General features: G+C 39.4%; 1 protein-coding gene across 3 annotated transcripts in view; it reads left to right on the top strand.

Annotated features, from left to right (window-relative positions):
- igsf9a (immunoglobulin superfamily, member 9a) overlaps positions 1-22,211 on the top strand; it is a 228,671-nt gene that overhangs the window by 195,211 nt on the left and 11,249 nt on the right. For 2 of the 3 annotated variants that reach the window (XM_061980875.2, XM_061980872.2), the window contains exons 18-21: positions 3,234-3,398; positions 8,037-8,073; positions 11,059-13,047; positions 19,028-19,101. In XM_061980875.2, the coding sequence (XP_061836859.2) occupies positions 3,234-3,398; positions 8,037-8,073; positions 11,059-13,047; positions 19,028-19,101 (2,265 nt within the window). The remainder of the gene's footprint in view (positions 1-3,233; positions 3,399-8,036; positions 8,074-11,058; positions 13,048-19,027; positions 19,102-22,211) is intronic. The other variant, XM_061980874.2, reaches the window with a different exon arrangement.

The following is a 22,211-nucleotide window of genomic DNA, read 5'->3' as shown; positions in this document are numbered from 1 at the left end:
TTTGTTTACCTTGAAAATCATTTTTAACCTTGAAAAAAAAAATTTACCTTGAAAATTTTTTTTTACCTTGAAAATCATTTTTTACCTTGAAAATTATGTTTTAACCTAAAACATTTTTTTTTAAATTTCTAAATTTTTTTCAAGTTTTTTTAATTTTTTTTTTAATTTTTGTAAAAAAATTTTTTTTTTTTTAAATTTTAAATTTTAAAAAAAAAAGACAAACCCATCCTTCCTTAGACAAATATTTTTTTAATTTATGCTACATCATCTTGTTTGGTTAATCTTGTTAATGTAAATCTGCAACATATTTGTGGACCTCAATGGTGAGACTTAACTTCAATTCCAAAATGCACAAAAGATGACAAATTTGATGCATTTTTTAAAAGATTTTTTTACTTTTTTTTTAAGTGAAAATATTAATTATATTACAGTAGATGGAAAACAGTACCCAAATTTTATTTACCATTTTAAAATGGTTTCCACAGTTATTTAACATTAAAATACTGGCAGCTTAGTTGCCAGAATCTTACTGTAAAATTAAAGGTTGTTTGTTCAACATATTACTGTAAATAGAAAAACAGTATTTGTGTTCAAAAACAAGAAAAAAAAAAATACAAAAATGAGGGGTATTTTACTTGAACTAAGCAAAATTATCTGCCAATAGAACAAGAAAATGTGGCTTGTCAAGACTTTCCAAAACAAGTACAATTAGCTAACCTCAATGAACCCAAAAATAACTTCAAATACGTATTTTCTCACTAATAACAACTGTACTACTATATGAGTACATATTTTCTGTTGTTTCATTGAAAATAAAACAGTAAAGTCCATTTGGCTGTCATCTGTTTTAATTATGAGACACAATTGTGTCAAAATCATGATTTTTTTTTTTACATGCTTGAAATAAGAAATGATTACTTTAAAAAATTAGTTTTATACTTGTGAGTGTTGACGACACAGCTTTGCAACACTTGATATTCTAGTTTCAAGCATGTTTTTGCCAACCCTCCCGGATTTTCCGGGAGACTCCCGAAATTCAGCGCCTCTCCCGAAAACCTCCCGGGACAAATTTTCTCCCAAAAATCTCCCGAAATTCAGGCAGACTCAGGTCCTCATGGGTTTATTGTTAGGCAGTTTCATTAACGTCCTCCCAGCGCGGCAACAACACACAACAACAGCAGTCACGTTTTTGTCTACCGTAAAGCAGTTTGTCTGCCGTAAACAGCAATGTTGTGACACTCTTAAACAGGACAATACTGCCATCTAGAGCATTTGATGAAAGCACTTTTGTGCGTGCCACACATCAATGCAGCATCAGAGAGGGTGTTCAGCATGGTTAGAAAAATAGTGACAGAGAATAGAACAAGGATGGACAATTCAACCCTTAACTCAACAATGAGTAGATAGATGAGTGTTATGTTTGTGTATATGTGTAAATAAATGAACACTGAAATTCAAGTATTTATTTTATATATATATATATATATATATATATATAATAAAATAGATATATATACGTATATATATATATATATATATATATATATACATATAATAAAATAAATATATATATATATATATGTATATATATATATATATATACATATAATAAAATAAATAAATATATATATATATATATATATATATATATATATAAATATATATATATATATATATATATATATATAGCTAGAATTCACTGAACGTCAAGTATTTCTTATGTATATATATCTGAAATACTTGACTTGGTGAATTCTAGCTGTAAATATACTCCTCCCCTTTTAGCCACGCCCCCAACCACGCCCCAGCCACGCCCCCGTCCCACCCCGACCCCGCCCATCCCCACCCCCCTCCCCCCACCTCCCGAAATCGGAGGTCTCAAGGTTGGCAAGTATGATATAGGTCATCACATCTCACCAACAAGCTGTAATATCTTACTGAGATCATTTAGGACCAAAACACTTAAAACAAGTAAAACACTCTAACATAAAATCTGCTTAGAGAGAAGAATTATCTTATAAGACAGAAAATAATCAAATATCACCCTTATTTGAGATATTTCATCTTACCGTATTTTTCGGAGTATAAGTCGCACCGAAGTATAAGTCGCACCTGCCGAAAATGCTTAATAAAGAAGGAAAAAAACATATATAAATCGTACTGGAGCTCGGCCAAACTATGAAAAAAAACTGCGACTTATAGTCCGAAAAATACGGAACTTAGATTTCAGTTTTTGCAGTGTAGAAAACATCACTGCACATCATAATGGCGGCTACACTTTCCATCTTAAAAATCTAAAAAAAATTATTTGGGAATGTCCGGCGGGCCAGATTGAAAAGCTTAACGGGCCGAATGTGGCCCCTGGGCCTTGATTTGCCCAGGTCTTTTCTCGGTAACCATCCCTTGTTGAGGTAAACGAGCATGTGTGCTCAAAATAAATTGGGGTATAAACTGAGTTTATACATGATTTATTTTTTAAATGAATGACATGTGTCATGACTTGGTCCTGGGGTTTAGTTTTTCTCGAAGGCAACGGAAAGTTGGCTCGGGCGAGACGGGAATGCAGGTACATTTTTATTTAAACACTATAAATACAAAACAAGGAAGTAAACAAAAGGCGCGCACAATGGCGGAGAACAAACTATGAAACCAAACACTTGCACAAAGGCAAAAACTATGAACAACAAAAAAAAAAACACTAACTGTGGCAATAATAAACAAAACTTACTTGGCATGGACAAAAAGGAGCAGCGTGAACCATGGACATGAAAAAAAGAGTCAGAAATGTGCAGAGCATAAATGTGGGGATGTCACCAGAAAGACAAACTGAAAACAATGAACTTAAATACTACAGACATGATTAACGAAAACAGGTGCGTGACTCAAAACGTGAAACAGGTGCGTGACGTGACAGGTGAAAACGAATGGGTTGCTATGGTGATAAACAAGAGTGCACAACGAGTCCAAACGTGGAACAGGTGAAACTATTGGGTAATCATGGAAACAAGACAAGGGAGTGAAAAGCCAGAAACTAAAGAGTCCAATAACTAAACAAAACATGACTAAGACAAAACATGATTACACATGCATCAATTTGTTAAATTTGACGGACCAATACGATTTTTTTAAGGATGGATTTCTCAACTGCATTGCAATGTTAGTTTGAAGTGATTGCAGTCCAGATTCGCTGTTTTGAATCTCATGTAATTGATCTCTGGTGAATATTGTGACAGGTATGGCGATGTACCCTTTGACATCCAGACTGCTGGAGTCTCCTGAACCCTTATTGGCCGGCATTCTTGGTGGGGTTGGTTTCATGTGTTTGGCGCTGGTCTTGCTGTTGGGGTCCGCCTGCCTCATCAGCCACAGAAGGAATCTACGCCGCCGGAAGACGAACGGTAAACCACCGCCTCGTCTGACACTAAGCAGGCACTCACTGATGAAGAACATCATAAATAGGATAGTTTCTTCAAAAGTAGTTAAAACACGCAGTTTTATAAATTAAACTTCACTAAAATGAATTTATTCCAGTTACTTCAGTTCTACTAGGACAGAGGTGGTTTTCACTGAGGGCCACATCGCAGTTATGTTTGGCCCCAGAGGGCCGCTTCTAACAGTGAATACTATTATTACACCATTTTTTAAAATGCATTTTATTAGAAGATTTTTAAAAACTAAAATGTTAAAAAAAAAAAGTGGTAATTTGCAATAATTTCACCTCAAAATGTAGTGTATATTACTGTAAATGGAAAAACTGTACTGCTGTTTTTATGGTGGAAAAAAAGCAGCTCAGTTGCCAGAATTGTACTGTAAAATGTACATTTGTTTTTTTACTGTGAATAAAAAAAACTGCAAATTTACAGTTTTTCTCTTTCACTGCAAATGTTTCGGTGTATTACTGTAAATGCCAAAACGGCACCACAGTTTATTACAGTAAAAAAAAAAAGTTGTCAGGTTCAAACACTGATGACATCTATTAAACAAGACAAGAAGCAAAGAATGAAACAGAGACAGAATTCAATGTGGTTCAGTGAAGGAGAAACGTGCACATCTGTACCCTTGGACAGTGTTATTACGTTCTGCCAAAAGATTGCACGCCTCCTTCTTGTATTTTGGACCCTCCCCGACCACATGGCCACAGCTGCTTCCAAAGGACAAAGGTGGCAAACAGTTCACAGAAAAGGTTGTAAACAGTTCACAGAAACGGTCAGTTCAAAAAAGAGTTCGGAAAACAGTTCAAAAAGAGGTCCATAAAACGTAAAATAGTTCAAAAAGGAGGTTCAAAAAGAGGTCGTCTGGAAATTGGGCAGATCCTGCCTCATCAGCCACAGAAGGAATCTACGCCGCCGGAAGACGAACGGTAAACCACCGCCTTGTCTGACACTAAGCAGGCACTCACTGATGAAGAACATAAATAGGATAGTTTCTTCAAAAGTAGTTAAAACACGCAGTTTTATAAATTAAACCTCACTAAAATAGATTTATTCCAGTTACTCCAGTTATACTTCACTGAGGGCCACGTCGCAGTTATGTTTGGCCCCAGAGGGCCGCTTCTAACAGTGAATACTATTATTACACCATTTTTTTAAATGCATTTTATTAGAAGATTTTTAAAAAACTAAAATGTAAAAAAAAATGTGGTAATTTGCAATAATTTCACCTCAAAATGTAGTGTATATTACTGTAAATGGAAAAACTGTACTGCTGTTTTTATGGTGAAAAAAAGCAGCTCAGTTGCCAGAATTTTACTGTAAAATTTACATTTGTTTTTTCACTGCAAATGTTTCGGTGTATTACTGTAAATGCCAAAACGGCACCACAGTTTATTACAGTAAAAAAAAAGTTGTCAGGTTCAAACACTGATGACATCTATTAAACAAGACAAGAAGCAAAGAATCAAACAGAGACAGAATTCAATGTGGTTCAGTGAAGGAGAAATGTGCACATCTGTACCCTTGGACAGTGTTATTACGTTCTGCCAAAAGATTGCACGCCTCCTTCTTTTATTTTGGACCCTCCCCCCGACCACATGGCCAAGGCTGCTTCCAAAGGACAAAGGTGGCAAACAGTTCACAGAAATGGTCAGTTCAAAAAAGAGTTCGGAAAACAGTTCAAAAAGAGGTCCATAAAACGTAAAATAGTTCAAAAAGGAGGTTCAAAAAGAGGTCGTCTGGAAATTGGGCAGATCCTGCCTCATCAGCCACAGAAGGAATCTACGCCGCCGGAAGACGAACGGTAAACCATCGCCTTGTCTGACACTAAGCAGGCACTCACTGATGAAGAACATAAATAGGATAGTTTCTTCAAAAGTAGTTAAAACACGCAGTTTTATAAATTAAACCTCACTAAAATAGATTTATTCCAGTTACTCCAGTTATACTTCACTGAGGGCCACATCGCAGTTATGTTTGGCCCCAGAGGGCCGCTTCTAACAGTGAATACTATTATTACACCATTTTTTAAAATGCATTTTATTAGAAGATTTTAAAAAACTAAAATGTAAAAAAAAATGTGGTAATTTGCAATAATTTCACCTCAAAACGTAGTGTATATTACTGTAAATGGAAAAACTGTACTGCTGTTTTTATGGTGAAAAAAAGCAGCTCAGTTGCCAGAATTTTACTGTAAAATTTACATTAGTTTTTTTTACTGTAAATAAAAAAAACTGCAATTTTTTTTTTTCTTTCACTGCAAATCAACAACTGTACATTTGTCGGTGTATTGCTGTAAATCCCAAAAAGGCACCACAGTTTATTAAAGTAAAAAAAGTTGTCAGATTCAAACACTGATGACATCTAGTAAACAAGACAAGAAGCAAAGAATGAAACAGAGACAGAATTCAATGTGGTTCAGTGAGGAGAAACGTGCACATCTGTATACTTGGTCAGTCAAATGATTGCACGCCTCCTTCTTTTATTTTGGACCCTCCCCGACCACATGGCCACAGCTGCTTCCAAAGGACAAAGGTGGCAAACAGTTCACAGAAAAGGTCGTAAACAGTTCACAGAAATGGTCAGTTCAAAAAAGAGTTCGGAAAACAGTTCAAAAAGAGGTCCATAAAACGTAAAATAGTTCAAAAAGGAGGTTCAAAAAGAGGTCGTCTGGAAATTGGGCAGATCCTGCCTCATCAGCCACAGAAGGAATCTATGCCGCCGGAAGACGAACGGTAAACCATCGCCTTGTCTGACACTAAGCAGGCACTCACTGATGAAGAACATAAATAGGATAGTTTCTTCAAAAGTAGTTAAAACACGCAGTTTTATAAATTAAACCTCACTAAAATAGATTTATTCCAGTTACTCCAGTTATACTTCACTGAGGGCCACGTCGCAGTTATGTTTGGCCACAGAGGGCCGCTTCTAACAGTGAATACTATTATTACACCATTTTTTAAAATGCATTTTATTAGAAGATTTTTAAAAACTAAAATGTAAAAAAAAAAATGTGGTAATTTGCAATAATTTCACCTCAAAATGTAGTGTATATTACTGTAAATGGAAAAACTGTACTGCTGTTTTTATGGTGAAAAAGAGCAGCTCAGTTGCCAGAATTTTACTGTAAAATTTACATTTGTTTTTTCCCTGCAAATGTTTCGGTGTATTACTGTACATGCCAAAACAGCACCACAGTTTATTACAGTAAAAAAAAAAAGTTGTCAGGTTCAAACACTGATGACATCTATTAAACAAGACAAGAAGCAAAGAATCAAACAGAGACAGAATTCAATGTGGTTCAGTGAAGGAGAAACGTGCACATCTGTACCCTTGGACAGTTGTTATTACGTTCTGCCAAAAGATTGCACGCCTCCTTCTTTTATTTTGGACCCTCCCCGACCACATGGCCACAGCTGCTTCCAAAGGACAAAGGTGGCAAACAGTTCACAGAAAAGGTCGTAAACAGTTCACAGAAACGGTCAGTTCAAAAAAGAGTTTGGAAAACAGTTCAAAAAGAGGTCCATAAAATAGTTCAAAAAGGAGGTTCAAAAAGAGGTCGTCTGGAAATTGGGCAGATCCTGCCTTCTCTCCGCTTTGAAGTCCTTGGGTTAGAACAATATCTTTCTGTTGATTACCATACATGAAAGAAAACAGAAAACCCGTCATGTGGCTTTCCCCCTTACACAGTGGAGTTTTACGAGCCTTCTATTTGGTAGGTTTCAAAAACAGCTTTTGTCTTCTTGCCGGGCACTCAATGTAACATGACGGGTTTTCTGTTTTCTTTCATGTATGGTAATCAACAGAAAGATATTGTTCTAACCCAAAGTGGAGAGAAAGCAGGATCTGCCCAATTTCCAGACGACTTCTTTTTGAACCTCCTTTTTGAACTATTTTACGTTTTATGGACCTCTTTTTGAACTGTTTTCCGAACTCTTTTTTGAACTGACCGTTTCTGTGAACTGTTTACAACCTTTTCTGTGAACTGTTTGCCACCTTTGTCCTTTGGAAGCAGCTGTGGTCAGGGAGGGTCCATCCCCCTTACACAGTGGAGTTTTACTGGCCTTCTTCTTGGTAGGTTTCAAAAACAGCTTTTGTCTTCTTGCCGGGCACTCAATGTAACACAAAGTTTTTGTGATAACTTAGAAACAATTATTCGAATAAAAGTACTGTTTTTTTCATTTAGAGAAAAATGCTGTAAAAACCACAATCAATTTCACAATGTTACCATTAAATCTATTGCTACTTTTACATTGCGCAGTTTGATGCATAACTTGCTTTGAAATCATTATTATTAGTATTTATTTATATATATTTTTTAAATGGTTTGATAATATATTTTTGCATAATTAGACAATATTTAAGTTAACATAATTTGCAATTACATGGAGTACATATATTTTTTTTCCCTCCCAAAATAGAAAGAAAGAATACATTTAGTAAGAAAAGTTACAGTACTTTATTGATACATATTATTTCCAGGCTTTCCAGGGCCTTGAGTTTGACACGTGTGTACTAGGATAACATGTTTTTGAATACCTGGTCAATTTGATTAAACCCTGTAATAAGCTAGACACCATGTTGCCCCTCCCCCCTCCCTTCCAGAACCCCCACCTGCCATCTATAAGTGCTCCCCATCAATGTAAGTACTCTGCCCTTTAATGGTGTCCTTTACACAAGTCACACTTACCTTTTCCTCCCCTTCTGCTCTCTGGAAAATGGTTTCAAAAGTTCAAAATGTGTTGTCTATTTTCGTACCCTTTTTGTAGGGATGTCTGATATTTTCGGCTATTCGATATTACCGGCCGGTATTGGCCTAAAAATGTGTTATAGAATAATATATTTTGTTTTTCTCAAAACCGATGCAGTATCAAACTGGGCGGAATTGTTTCTAAGTTTGCCCTTTGGATTATAAAATACAATTGTAACTAGTCCTAAGTGTCCCAATACTTTTGTCAAGTTTTAGTCCCAAGTGTCCCAATACTTTTGTCCAGTGTAAGTGTCCCAATACTTTTGTCCAGTGGTAGTCCTAAGTTTCCCAATACTGTTGTCTACTTTTAGTCGTAAGTGTCCCAATACTTTTGTCAAGTTGTAGTCCCAAGTGTCCCAATACTTTTGTCCAGTTTTCGGCTTAAGTGTCCCAATACTTTTGTCCAGTGATAGTCGTAAGTGTCCCAATACTTTTGTCTAGTGTACCTACCTAGTCTGCATTGTGTGGGCACGCTGGTGCATCCTGCTTTTAAGCAGCCATCTTAAAAAAACAGCAGCGCAGCAGCATCAGCGCAGCGGTTCTTTGAAGGGTCATAAAATCAAAACCGGAGCACGTATCAAAACTCTTTCGCCAACTTTTAATCAGAAGGGTTCAATCTCTCTCCTGTGTTAGTTTGAAGCTGAAACAACAAACGCGCTCAGAGGAGATAATGTGACCGGTTTTTACAAAAAGGTGACCGGTTTTTACAAAAATTTTGTTTTGAAGGGGGAATAGCAAACTTCCTGTTGATTTTTGCTGGGGGTTGTCAATTTATGAAATGCAGTTCTAAGTGAGACCTACATAGAGGTTTTTGTTTCATGTCTCTCCGACCTTCCCAGTGGGAGTTACAGGCAGTTTTGTCATTTTTTTTCTTCCGAGGAGCAGTTTTTTTCTGCGTTTTATTAAAAAATTGCGGTAGAGCACAATTTTGAGATTTGGGGTTAGGTTTTTTATTAGATCGCAATTTTTGCCAGTCCTGATGTGTGCGTTCAGTTTGGTGAGTTTTGAAGCATGTTAAGGGGGTCAAAATACAGCTCAAAGAGGCAAAAGTCACTGTTTTTAGTACTTTTTTGTCTTGAAGGGGGAATTGCCAACTTCCTGTAGATTTTTGCCCGAGGAAATTAATTAAGGAAAGGTAGGTCTAAGTGAGACCTACATATAGGTTTCATGTCTCTATGACATTCCTACTGGGAGTTAGAGGCAGTTTTCTTTCTAGGGGGCGCTAGAGCGCAATTTTGAATTTTGGGGTTCGTTTTTTTCCTTAAAAGGCAATTTTTGGAGGTCCTGATGTGTGTGTTAAATTTGGTGAGTTTTGAAGTATGTTAAGGGGGTCAAATTACAGCGCAAAGCTGCAAAGTGCGGAAGAATAATAATAAAGAATAAAACCTTACAAATTCAATAGGTCCTTATGTCCCATTGCATAAGGACTCCCAAAGGGAGTCCTTATGCAATGGGCCATGCGGGCCCTAATGATTGCAGGGCTCTGGTTAATCAAGTCAAATGACTATCATGAGCTAACACACAAAATTATAATGTGTACAGGCCAAAAGTTTGGACACACCTTCTCATTCAATTGTCTTTATTTTCATGACTATTTACATTGTAGATTGTCACTGAAGGCATCAATAGAGTTAACAAAACAAGGTGAAAATAACTGAAAACATGTTTTCTATTCTAGTTTCTTCAAAATAGCCACCCGTTGCTCTGATCACTGCTTTGCACACTCTCGGGATTCTCTCCATGAGCTTTAAGCACACCTGTGAAGTGAAAAAACCATTTCAGGTGACTACCATGAATTGATTAACGTGAACCCCGACTTAAACAAGTTGAAAAACGTATTGGGGTGTTACCATTTAGTGGTCAATTGTACGGAATAGGTACTGTACTATGCAATCTACTAATACAAGTTTCAATCAATCAATCAATACCTCTTGAAGCTCATCGAGAGAATGCCAAGAGTGTGCGAAAAAGTAATCAGAGCAAAGGGTGGCTTTTTTGAAGAAACTAGAAGTTTTCAGTTATTTCACCTGTTTTTTGTTAAGTACATAACTCCACATGTGTTCATGCATAGTTTTGATGCCTTCAGTGACAATCTACAATGTCAATTGTGTCCTGGGCATGACGTTAAAGTGCATCCGGCAGTGGAGGCTCCTCTAAGGGGTCTTGGGGCACTAGGAGGTTAACCCCTTTACTACTGTTACCCCAGGTGGCCCTTGGCAAAGGCCTAGTACCTGACTGCCCCCTAGCCAGGGATACGGTGAAGACCTCAACGGCGGAGCAGGCGGAAGACGGTAAATGTAAGAACCACCACAACGAATTTGGGCCATATGGGCCCAGTTATGGGGAAATAACAACCCAAGACCTCAACGGTGGAACAGGCGGAGGATGATTGCTAACCCTATGGAGCGGCACAACGGCTGGATGGCGGATGAAGGCTGCAGCAGAAAAGGGTCCCCAGTCGTCTTGGACTCCATGCCACTGGACCCTGATTGTGTGGTGACTGTCTGTGCACCAGTCTCCCCATGTTAAACAAAGTCACGCACAGGCATCCTCCATAAAGGGATACCCCCCTACCAGGAGGATTGTCATACTCGCTTCGAGTGACCACCGATGACAATGTGAATAGTCATGAAAATAAAGAAAACGTATTGAATGAGAAGGTGTGTCCAAACTTTTGGCCTGGACTGTACATCAGTATTGTTTGATACTGGATATCGATAAGAAAGCCCATATTGGACATCCCTATTTTTTCCCCAATTATTGCTGTTACTAACTCTGTTCTCTCATGCTTCCTGTTATTTTCTCAGTATATATCTAACACCTGCACCTTTTCTAACAATTGTTTTCCCCACCTCTCATCCCTGCTCACACTCGTAGAAAGATGCCAGTCTCCAGCAGTCCAGACAGTGTGTTGAAGAAAAGCCTACTTCCAGCCGGTGTCCCCCGACCCACCACTTCCTCTACTATTTCTTCCTCCTCCTCGCAGGCAGATTGCTCCTCCTTCAACAACGAGATTCGCAATCACAAGCAGCAGTTGTACTCGAACCACGCGAGGAGCCTGGATCGTTTCAAATGTTCTAAATCGTCTCGTCCCGTCACCCCTTCGGTTGAGATGATCTCAAGAGGTCCGGATGGGCGCTTTGTCATGCTTCCGTTCGACACGGACGGCAAGAAAAGTCTGAAATATAACACACCTGGATCATTATCCTTAGAGCAGCAAGACCGTACAAATCCACCGTTCGTTCTTTCGGTGGATCTCCCGCCTTTCAAACGAGCTGAAACCAACGCGAGGCAAGCCTCTGATGTCGTTGATCACAAAGGAATATACAATGGCTTTGCCGACCTGAACAGCATGTGCTCAAACAGTAGTTTGGCCAGTGTTTTTCACAAAAGAGCGCTATCGCCAACATTCCCAGTGCTGCCACATATCCGCTCAGGCCTCTGCCAGCCTTCGACAACAGCCAGCGCTCTGGTTCTCCAGATGGAACACGAGCGAGAGAAGGGAAACCTCAGTCGCTGCTTGAAATTGGCTCAGGAGAGGGAGGAGCTGGCGAGGGAACTGGAGAAATACTCGCTGTACAGAGTCTCTTATGGCGAAACGGACATAGGGAAGCCGGAATCAGAGAAGGGAGATAATGATGGTTATGCGTCTGTTGGGGAATTTAAGAGCAGCACCTTGCCATCCAGACACCCTCCAAGATACAGAGAGAGTTTTGCAAGTCCTTGCTTGTCATCGTCTGTTCACGAGACCTCTTTCAGTCCTTCCATTCCTCCAAATCCGTTTTATTTAAATCGCGGTAACCAACATCCCACTCCTTCCTCAACCGGACAGATCCCACTCGTATGTGAGGGAGCAGACCATTCTTTCAAAGGCGGATTACCTCCTCCACATCTCTCTCCAACACAGAGCCATGAAAGAGTACAGGAATTACCACAGGGCTATGATAATTTCCTTGCATCCTCCTCCTTAGAAATGCAGACACATGTACTTTCCCCTGAGGCGAGGAGACTAAACAGAGAAGAGGAGGAAGAATTCCCGGAGCCAACTGAGCGGGATGTAGGTATTGAGATGAGTGTGGACGAGCCAGAGTTCAACGACGCGACCGAGCCTGCACGAGCCGCCTCAATCGCCTCATCTCTGCCTCGCAGAGGTCAGTTTGAAGAAATGAGGAGGAGCACAAGTTTCCATTACTGCGATAAATCCTCAAAGCCAGAGCTACGTAGAGTTGTAAGCCAAGGGTCTAAACCTTGGGACACCAAGCAACAAAGTTTAGACTCCAGAAGACAACAGGAAACAGCTTTCCTAACCCCTGATGCGTGGATAGAATCTCTAAGCCAAGAAAAGCTCTCAGTTCCCCGCCCTCGTCATCCAGAACCTTTATGCACAGACCACCAGGGCTCATACACCAGCAAATATTCTACAAACATCCAAAGTACCTATCATTCGCCCCCCAGGAGGAGTCCACCGAGGCCCGTACAGAATCCCATCCTTCTAGACGACCACAAGACAAGAAGAAAAGCCTCTGTTTTTTCGAATGTTGCCAAATGGCCAGCTGCCTACCAGGAAGCCATGCAAAAGGCAATGGGTTACTTAGAGGGCACCAAGGAATATTCCGGCTGTTTCGAGCCAGACAATAATCCAGAAGCCCAGGAGTTGGACGCAGACGTCTACGAGGGCGTTCCTGAGGGCGAGAGCAACTACAGTAGTTTTGCAAGCAGCGGCCGAGGGAGCATGGAGCCTGCTAATGGACGCTCGTCACTGTGTCGTTTGTCGACAAACCTCACCAGCTCACATGAAACCGAGCGGGAAGCGGGTCAGGCGGGGGCAGTCGACAAATACAGTCTCCAAATGGAACGTCGCCAAAGGTATTACGAGATAATAATAGATGGATAGAAATAGGGAGACAAAAGTGGCTGAATATATGCTAGTTATATATATATATATATATATATATATGTCTTAATAAGGTTATCCAAAAAATAGTGCTCGATACCGTAGTAGAGCGCAATATATGTATGTGTGGGAAAAAAATCACAAGACTATTTCATCTCTACAGGCCTGTTTCATGAGGGGGGGTACCCTCAATCATCAGGAGATTTTAATGGGAGCATTCGCATACCATGGTTTATATAGGGCACAGAGTGGGTGGGTACAGGCTGGTGTAGGGGCGTGGTGATTGGCTCATGTGTTACCTAGGAGGTGTTTCCGTCTATGGCGGCATGTTGTTACAATTTCGCTGCGCTTGTTGAGGGATGACAGGTCTGGACGGTAAATAATAAACAGTTTCTCTTTCAAGCATAGGTTGCATCTTTTATTACCACTATTGTAAGGTGTGCTGGATGCAAGAATTTGCCATGTTATTGAATATTCAACATGATTGTCTTTGAGGTCCCAAAAACACATTTGGGACCTCAAAGACAATAATGACAAAAGGTGTGCTGGATGCAAGAATTTGCCATGTTATTGAATATTCAACATTATTGTCTTTGAGGTCCCAAAAACACATTTGGGACCTCAAAGACAATAATGTTGAATATTCAATAACATGGCAAATCCTTGCATCCAGCACACCTTACAATAGTGGTAATAAAAGATGCAACCTATGCTTGAAAGAGAAACTGTTTATTATTTACCGTCCAGACCTGTCATCCCTCAACAAGCGCAGCGAAATTGTAACAGCATGCCGCCATAGACGGAAACACCTCCTAGGTAACACATGAGCCAATCACCACGCCCCTACGCGCGCCTGTACCCACCCACTCTGTGCCCTATATAAACCATGGTATGCGAATGCTCCCATTAAAATCTCCTGATGATTGAGGGTACCCCCCCTCATGAAACAGGCCTGTAGAGATGAAATAGTCTTGTGATTTTTTTCCCACACATATATATATATATATATATATATATATATATATATATATATATATATGTTTAAATGGCATAATGTACATTTATAGGTTTTCAATAAGAATTGAATACAAAAAAGATCGAAACAAAAGGTTTGTCTAGATCAGGGGTCGGCAACCCAAAACGTTGAAAGAGCCATATTGGACCAAAAATACAAAATTAAAAAAATAAATGCCGTATATAAATGTTATAATGAAGGCAACACATGACGTAAGTGTCTATATTAGCTATAATAGCCTACTATCAAAATGAATGTGTTGCAGGCTGGAGCAAATCTTTGTTGACAGAAATGTTGAAATTTAGTTTTTATTCTACACATTTTTACAACATTAGAAACCATTAGGCTACTCAGAAGGTGAGATTACTCCTGGAAATGACTGGCTTTAAATGGCCAAAGGTAAAGATGTGTGTGTCCAAGTTAAAGGAAACGGCAGGCTGTCTTCTTTTAATATATTTATTACAATCTTTGTTTGCTGTGGTCTGGAACAACATGGCACACAACTATCAGAAATGCAGCCAATATTACATACAGATAATGTGTCATGACACATACAAAACTAAATTATATACAAAGAGGATACAAGTAAAGGATATTAATTGAGCTCAAATATACCTACAAATGAGGCATAATGATGCAATATGTACATACAGCTAGCTTATTTATAGCATGTTAGCATTGATTAGCTTGCAGTCATGCACTGACCAAATATGCCTGATTAGCACTCCAACAAGTCAATAACATCAACAAAGTTCACGCACAGCATAAAACGTTTGGTGGACAAAACATTGTTTTTATCCGATTCAAACCGTTCCAACTTCAAACTTTTCAGCCTATTCGGGAATCACAGGCTTTCCCTTGACCCATTCCAAATATTTCCAGATTTCCCAGAATTCCAGGTTTCCTGGGACATTTTTATCCCATTCAAAATGAATTGGCCATTTTTCAAACTTCCACCATTTTCACATTTTTCAACCTATTCAAACCACTCCGCTTTCAACACATTCCACCATCCTGGAAATTCGAACTATTCTTTTTCCAAGTTAAAAAATATTCCAGGGTTTTCCGGAATTCCTGGTTTTCCAAAGCCCTATTTCCACCCTTCTTTCTGGCGACTACTCCTTCCACATTTTTCAACCCATTTCAACCGTTCCACCGTCAAAACATTCCTTTTATTTAGGACATGGAATTTATTTGAATTGGAAAAATTCCCGGTTTTCCCCGAAATTCCAGGAATTCGGTAATGCCATTTCTCAATTCAACATGTTGCTAATTTAACATTTCTCGACCGATTTGAAAAATTTCAACACCGACCATTTCAACTCATTTAGTCAGTAACAGCAACAAAGTTCACGCACAGCATAAAACGTTTGGTGGACAAAACATTTTTTTATCCGATTCAAACCGTTCCAACTTCAAACTTTTCAGCCTATTCGGGAATCACGGGCGTTCCCTTGACCCATTCCAAATATTTCCAGATTTCCCAGAATTCCAGGTTTCCTGGGACATTTTTATCCCATTCAAAATGAATTGGCCATTTTTCAAACTTCCACCATTTTCACATTTTTCAACCTATCCAAACCACTCCGCTTTCAATACATTCCACCATCCTGGAAATTCGAATTATTATTTTTCCAAGTTCAAAAATATTCCAGGGTTTTCCAGAATTCCGGGTTTTCCAAAGCCCTATTTCCACCCTTCTTTCTGGCGACTACTCCTTCCACATTTTTTAACCCATTTCAACCGTTCCACCGTCAAAACATTCCTTTTATTTAGGACATGGAATATATTTGAACTGAAAAAAATTCCCGGTTTTTCCCCGAAATTCCAGGAATTCTGTAATACCATTTCTCAATTCAACATGTTGCTAATTCCACATTTCTCGGCCGATTTGAAAAATTCCAACACCGACCATTTCAACTCATTTAGTCAGTAACAGCAACAAAGTTCACGCACAGCATAAAACGTTTGGTGGACAAAACATTTTTTTTATCCGATTCAAACCGTTCCAACTTCAAACTTTTCAGCCTATTTGGGAATCACGGGCTTTCCCTTGACCCATTCCAAATATTTCCAGATTTCCCAGAATTCCAGGTTTCCTGGGACATTTTTATCCCATTCAAAATGAATTGGCCATTTTTCAAACTTCCACCATTTTCACATTTTTCAACCTATTCAAACCACTCCGCTTTCAACACATTCCACCATCCTGGAAATTCGAACTATTCTTTTTCCAAGTTAAAAAATATTCCAGGGTTTTCCGGAATTCCTGGTTTTCCAAAGCCCTATTTCCACCCTTCTTTCTGGCGACTACTCCTTCCACATTTTTCAACCCATTTCAACCGTTCCACCGTCAAAACATTCCTTTTATTTAGGACATGGAATTTATTTGAATTGGAAAAATTCCCGGTTTTCCCCGAAATTCCAGGAATTCGGTAATGCCATTTCTCAATTCAACATGTTGCTAATTTAACATTTCTCGACCGATTTGAAAAATTTCAACACCGACCATTTCAACTCATTTAGTCAGTAACAGCAACAAAGTTCACGCACAGCATAAAACGTTTGGTGGACAAAACATTTTTTTATCCGATTCAAACCGTTCCAACTTCAAACTTTTCAGCCTATTCGGGAATCACGGGCGTTCCCTTGACCCATTCCAAATATTTCCAGATTTCCCAGAATTCCAGGTTTCCTGGGACATTTTTATCCCATTCAAAATGAATTGGCCATTTTTCAAACTTCCACCATTTTCACATTTTTCAACCTATCCAAACCACTCCGCTTTCAATACATTCCACCATCCTGGAAATTCGAATTATTATTTTTCCAAGTTCAAAAATATTCCAGGGTTTTCCAGAATTCCGGGTTTTCCAAAGCCCTATTTCCACCCTTCTTTCTGGCGACTACTCCTTCCACATTTTTTAACCCATTTCAACCGTTCCACCGTCAAAACATTCCTTTTATTTAGGACATGGAATATATTTGAACTGAAAAAAATTCCCGGTTTTTCCCCGAAATTCCAGGAATTCTGTAATACCATTTCTCAATTCAACATGTTGCTAATTCCACATTTCTCGGCCGATTTGAAAAATTCCAACACCGACCATTTCAACTCATTTAGTCAGTAACAGCAACAAAGTTCACGCACAGCATAAAACGTTTGGTGGACAAAACATTTTTTTTATCCGATTCAAACCGTTCCAACTTCAAACTTTTCAGCCTATTTGGGAATCACGGGCTTTCCCTTGACCCATTCCAAATATTTCCAGATTTCCCAGAATTCCAGGTTTCCTGGGACATTTTTATCCCATTCAAAATGAATTGGCCATTTTTCAAACTTCCACCATTTTCACATTTTTCAACCTATTCAAACCACTCCGCCTTCAACACATTCCACCATCCTGGAAATTCGAACTATTCTTTTTCCAAGTTCAAAAATATTCCAGGGTTTTCCGGACTTCCTGGTTTTCCAAAGCCCTATTTCCACCCTTCTTTCTGGCGACTACTCCTTCCACATTTTTCAACCCATTTCAACCGTTCCACCGTCAAAACATTCCTTTTATTTAGGACATGGAATTTATTTGAACTGGAAAAATTCCCGGTTTTCCCCGAAATTCCAGGAATTCGGTAATGCCATTTCTCAATTCAACATGTTGCTAATTTAACATTTCTCGACCTATTTGAAAAATTTCAACACCGACCATTTCAACTCATTCAGTCAGTAACAGCAACAAAGTTCCCGCACAGCATAAAACGTTTGGTGAACAAAACATTTTTTATTATCCGATTCAAACCGTTCCAACTTCAAACTTTTCAGCCTATTCGGGAATCACGGGCTTTCCCTTGACCCATTCCTAATATTTCCAGATTTCCCAAAATTCCAGGTTTCCTGGGACATTTTTATCCCATTCAAAATGAATTGGCCATTTTTCAAACTTCCACCATTTTCACATTTTTCAACCTATTCAAACCACTCCGCTTTCAACACATTTCACCATCCTGAAAATTCGAATTATTCTTTTTCCAAGTTCAAAAATATTCCAGGGTTTTCCAGAATTCCGGGTTTTCCAAAGCCCTATTTCCACCCTTCTTTCTGGCGACTACTTCTTCCACATTTTTCAACCCATTTCAACCGTTCCACCGTCAAAACATTCCTTTTATTTAGGACATGGAATTTATTTGAACTGGAAAAATTCCCGGTTTTCCCCGAAATTCCAGGAATTCGGTAATACCATTTCTCAATTCAACATGTTGCTAATTCAACATTTCTCGGCCGATTTGAAAAATTCCAACACCGACCATTTCAACTCATTCAGTCAGTAACAGCAACAAAGTTCACGCACAGTCTAAAACGTTTGGTGGACAACATGAGACAAAGAAGGAGTGGAAGATTTTACATGTAAACAAACTGTTGCGTCACAGTCTACACTATGGTGAGTTCAAGAACCGCCGAAATTAGTAGGACAAAACGATGTTCACCACCAAATAGTCACAACAGTGAAGCATACACACAAACATATTAAACAGTGGTAGTTCTAACAATTGGAAAGGTTCGTGTCATGTTTGTGTCACATACTGAAACAAAAACATTATTTTTCCACCATCTTTTTCCATTTTCAATCTTTTTTTCAAAGTGCTCCAGGGAGCCACTAGGGCGGCACTAAAGAGCCGCATGCGGTCTGGATGTATTTCTAGTTGAAACTCCAGTCTTTATTTCTTATATAGGTTTGCCTCAAATAATCAATAAGGCATATGCACAACTTCATCAAAAGAACCATATTTCAACTCTAATTGACACTCTGGCTGTTCACTGGACTTGATGTTTGTTTTCCTCGGAGGGCCTTTATACTCATAGGCATGGATTGTGTATGTTTTATTTAGTATTGGGCATCATTTTAAATTGGGTCTGAAATGATGTGCTGCACTCTCACCAGCAGAAAGGCCTCGGTTGATGAGAACTACGAATGGGACGAAGCAGAAATCTGCTCACAAGCAACAGACGACGATGGTGAGTACTTTTCTGCTTTTGATTATTCAACCGTCAAAAGTATACATACAGCAATGTTAATATTTGCTTACATGTCCCTTGGCAAGATTACCTGCAATAAGGCGCTTTTTGGTAGTGTTGCGTTCTGGACCAGTTGTTCCTCCCAGGGAATTCAAGTCACAATTCGCTCCCAAGCTCTTTACGACACTTAAAGCTGAGTTGAAAAACCACCAGAGACAGAATAGGTATTTTGTTGTATATTTTCAAAGCTTTGCAAATATACTTTTTGAGACCAGTCTAACCATAGAACATTCTATTGCGCGTCTTTCCAACGCCAAAAACCCCTCTTTCCTTCCCCCTCCCTAGCCATAATACATTCCAAAGAACTCAAGGTTAACACACACAGTTTACTTGCAGACAAAGCAGCAAGAGAAGAAATGGAAAACACGAGCTGTTTTCAAATATGACTATGAAATAAAAGAAGTACAACTTAAATTCGGATATATGTAAATAGCTTCCTCCGACAGTAGCCATACACAAGCTTCTGCTTGAATTTTTGACCACTCCTCTTGACAAAATTGGTGCGGTTCAGCTAAATTTGTTGGTTTTCTGACATGGACTTGTTTCTTCAGCATTGTCCACTTGTTTAAGTCAGGACTTTGGAAAAGGCCATTCTAAAACCTTCATTCTAGCCTGATTTAGCCATTCCTTTACCACTTTTGACGTGTGTTTGGGGTCATTGTCCTGTTGGAACACCCAACTGCGCCCAAGACCCAACCTCCAGGCTGATGATTTTAGGTTGAATTTGGAGGTAATCCTCCTTTTTCATTGTCCCATTTACTCTCTGTAAAGCAGCAGTTCCATTGGCAGCAAAAAAGGCCCAGAGCATAATACTACCACCACCATGCTTGACGGTAGGTTTGGTGTTCCTGGGATTAAAGGCCTCACCTTTTCTCCTCTAAACATATTGCTGGGTTTTGTGGCCAAACAGCTCCATTTTTCTTTCATCTGACATCACATGGACAAAGATAAGACCTTCTGGAGGAAAGTTCCGTAGTCTGTTAGCAAAACTTTGCACTTGAATACAAAACGCAACCAAAAGCAATTAAAAAGGTTCTGTCGCTGTTAAGGGGGGATAAAGGACCCTCAAATATACACAACCAAAACAATAAATAAAATGGCTAAATAAAGTTATTGTGACCAAAATGATCACGGTTACCATTGTTATCACGGTATTGTCGAATGTGCTTAAAAAGTACTTATACACACATTAGGTCTTTTAACCAAGTTGTATTTCTTTTAATACCTAAAATGTATTTTCCTGGCAGAGGAAACATTAAACATTGTTCTGGCTTCATAGGAGCCATATTATTTGTATATATGTGTTTAGATATGTATATCTTCTTCCATTTTAGACATTAACAGCAATGTTAATACCTGCTTACATGTATTTACCACTTTTGACGTGTGTTTGGGGCCATTGTCCTGTTGGAACACCCAACTGCGCCCAAGACCCAACCTCCGGGCTGATGATTTTAGCTTGTCCTGAAGAATTTGGGGGTAATCCTCCTTTTTCATTGTCCCATTTACTCTCTGTAAAGCACCAGTTCCATTGGCAGCAATAATACTACCACCACCATGCTTGACGGTAAGAATTGTGTTCCTGGGATTAAAAGCCTCAACCTTTTCTCCTCCAAACATATTGCTGGGTATTGTGACCAAACAGCTCCATTTTTGTTTCATCTGACCACAGAAGTTTCCTCCAGAAGGTCTTATCTTTGTCCATGTGATGTCGAAGATGTCAGGTTCAAACACTGATGACATCTATTAATCAGACAAGAAGCAAGGAACCATGCAGAGACAGAGTTCAATTTAGCTCATGAGGAGAACGCATGGAGCTGCACACTTAGTCACAGTCTCGCCCTACGCTCTAAGGTACAGCTCCCGCGTCCCTCTATTTATTCAGAATAGAATAGAATATATCTTTATTGTCATTGTACAACGAAATTGTAATCAAAACTAATTTAGTGCAAACACATAAAACCATAAAAACATAGATAAATAGATCAAAATGCATAAAAATAGCAAGCACACAGCTCACATGCACAGTCATTATTGTCGTCTTGTGTTCAGCGACACTATTGCTCTCGGGTAAAAAGTGTTCTTGAGTCTGTTTGTCCGGCATTTCATTGTCCTGTATCTCCTGCCCGAGGGCAGCAGTTCAAAAAGTTTATTTCCGGGGTGAGATGGGTCCCTTATGATGTTTTGGGCCTTTTTGAGGCATCTGGCACTGTACAGTTCATCTCGGGAGGGGTGAGAGCAGCCAGTGATCTTCATGACAGTTTTTTATGACCCTCTGAAGTGCATTTCTCTCTGCTGCCGTGCAGCTGGCATACCACACACACATGCAGTATGTCAGCACACTCTCTATTGAGCAGCGATAGAAGGACACAAGCAGTTTTTGTGAGGAGTCTCAGAAAGTAAAGTCTCTGCTGTGCCTTTTTGACGGTCACTGAGGTGTTCGTACTATTTATTCAGGAGTTCCACAGTCAACATCACTGAGGCCGCCTCTAAAAGGAGTGGTCACACATATCATGCAAAGCCGCTCCAGTACGCACAATACGTGACGGAATGTGCTGGGGGCCTTGTGATTTCGCCTTGTCTCTGCTTCGTCTGCGTGCTGTCGTCTTATCTCCGTTGAGGTCCTTGAAGTCCTTGGCTGTTAGCGGGCTAAAACAAAGATAACATCTGCGGCTGGGGCCACCCCTCAGACAAGAAGTTTTGTCCTTGCACAGATAGAAAAAGTACAGCTTGAGCACAATAGCTAATAACTATAGCAACTGACTTTAAGCATATTAAAGTTGTGTGATGAGGTGGCGACTTGTCCAGGGTGTACGCCGCCTTCCGCCCGATTGTAGCTGAGATAGGCTCCAGCGCCCCCCGCGACCCCAAAAAGGGAATAAGCGGTAGAAAATGGATGGATGGATGGATGGATGGAAGTTGTGTGATAACTTACACATAATTATTCTAACACAAATGAAACAAAAATCACTCCACTCCAAAATCATCAGCCCGGAGGTTGGGTCTCGGGCGCAGTTGGGTGTTCCAACAGGACAATTACCCCAAACACA

This window comes from Nerophis lumbriciformis, linkage group LG20 (assembly GCF_033978685.3).
Source record: "Nerophis lumbriciformis linkage group LG20, RoL_Nlum_v2.1, whole genome shotgun sequence".
Lineage (NCBI taxonomy): Eukaryota > Metazoa > Chordata > Actinopteri > Syngnathiformes > Syngnathidae > Nerophis > Nerophis lumbriciformis.
Note: the sequence above shows the minus strand (reverse complement) of the source record. Positions and strands in the feature narration are given on the sequence as shown.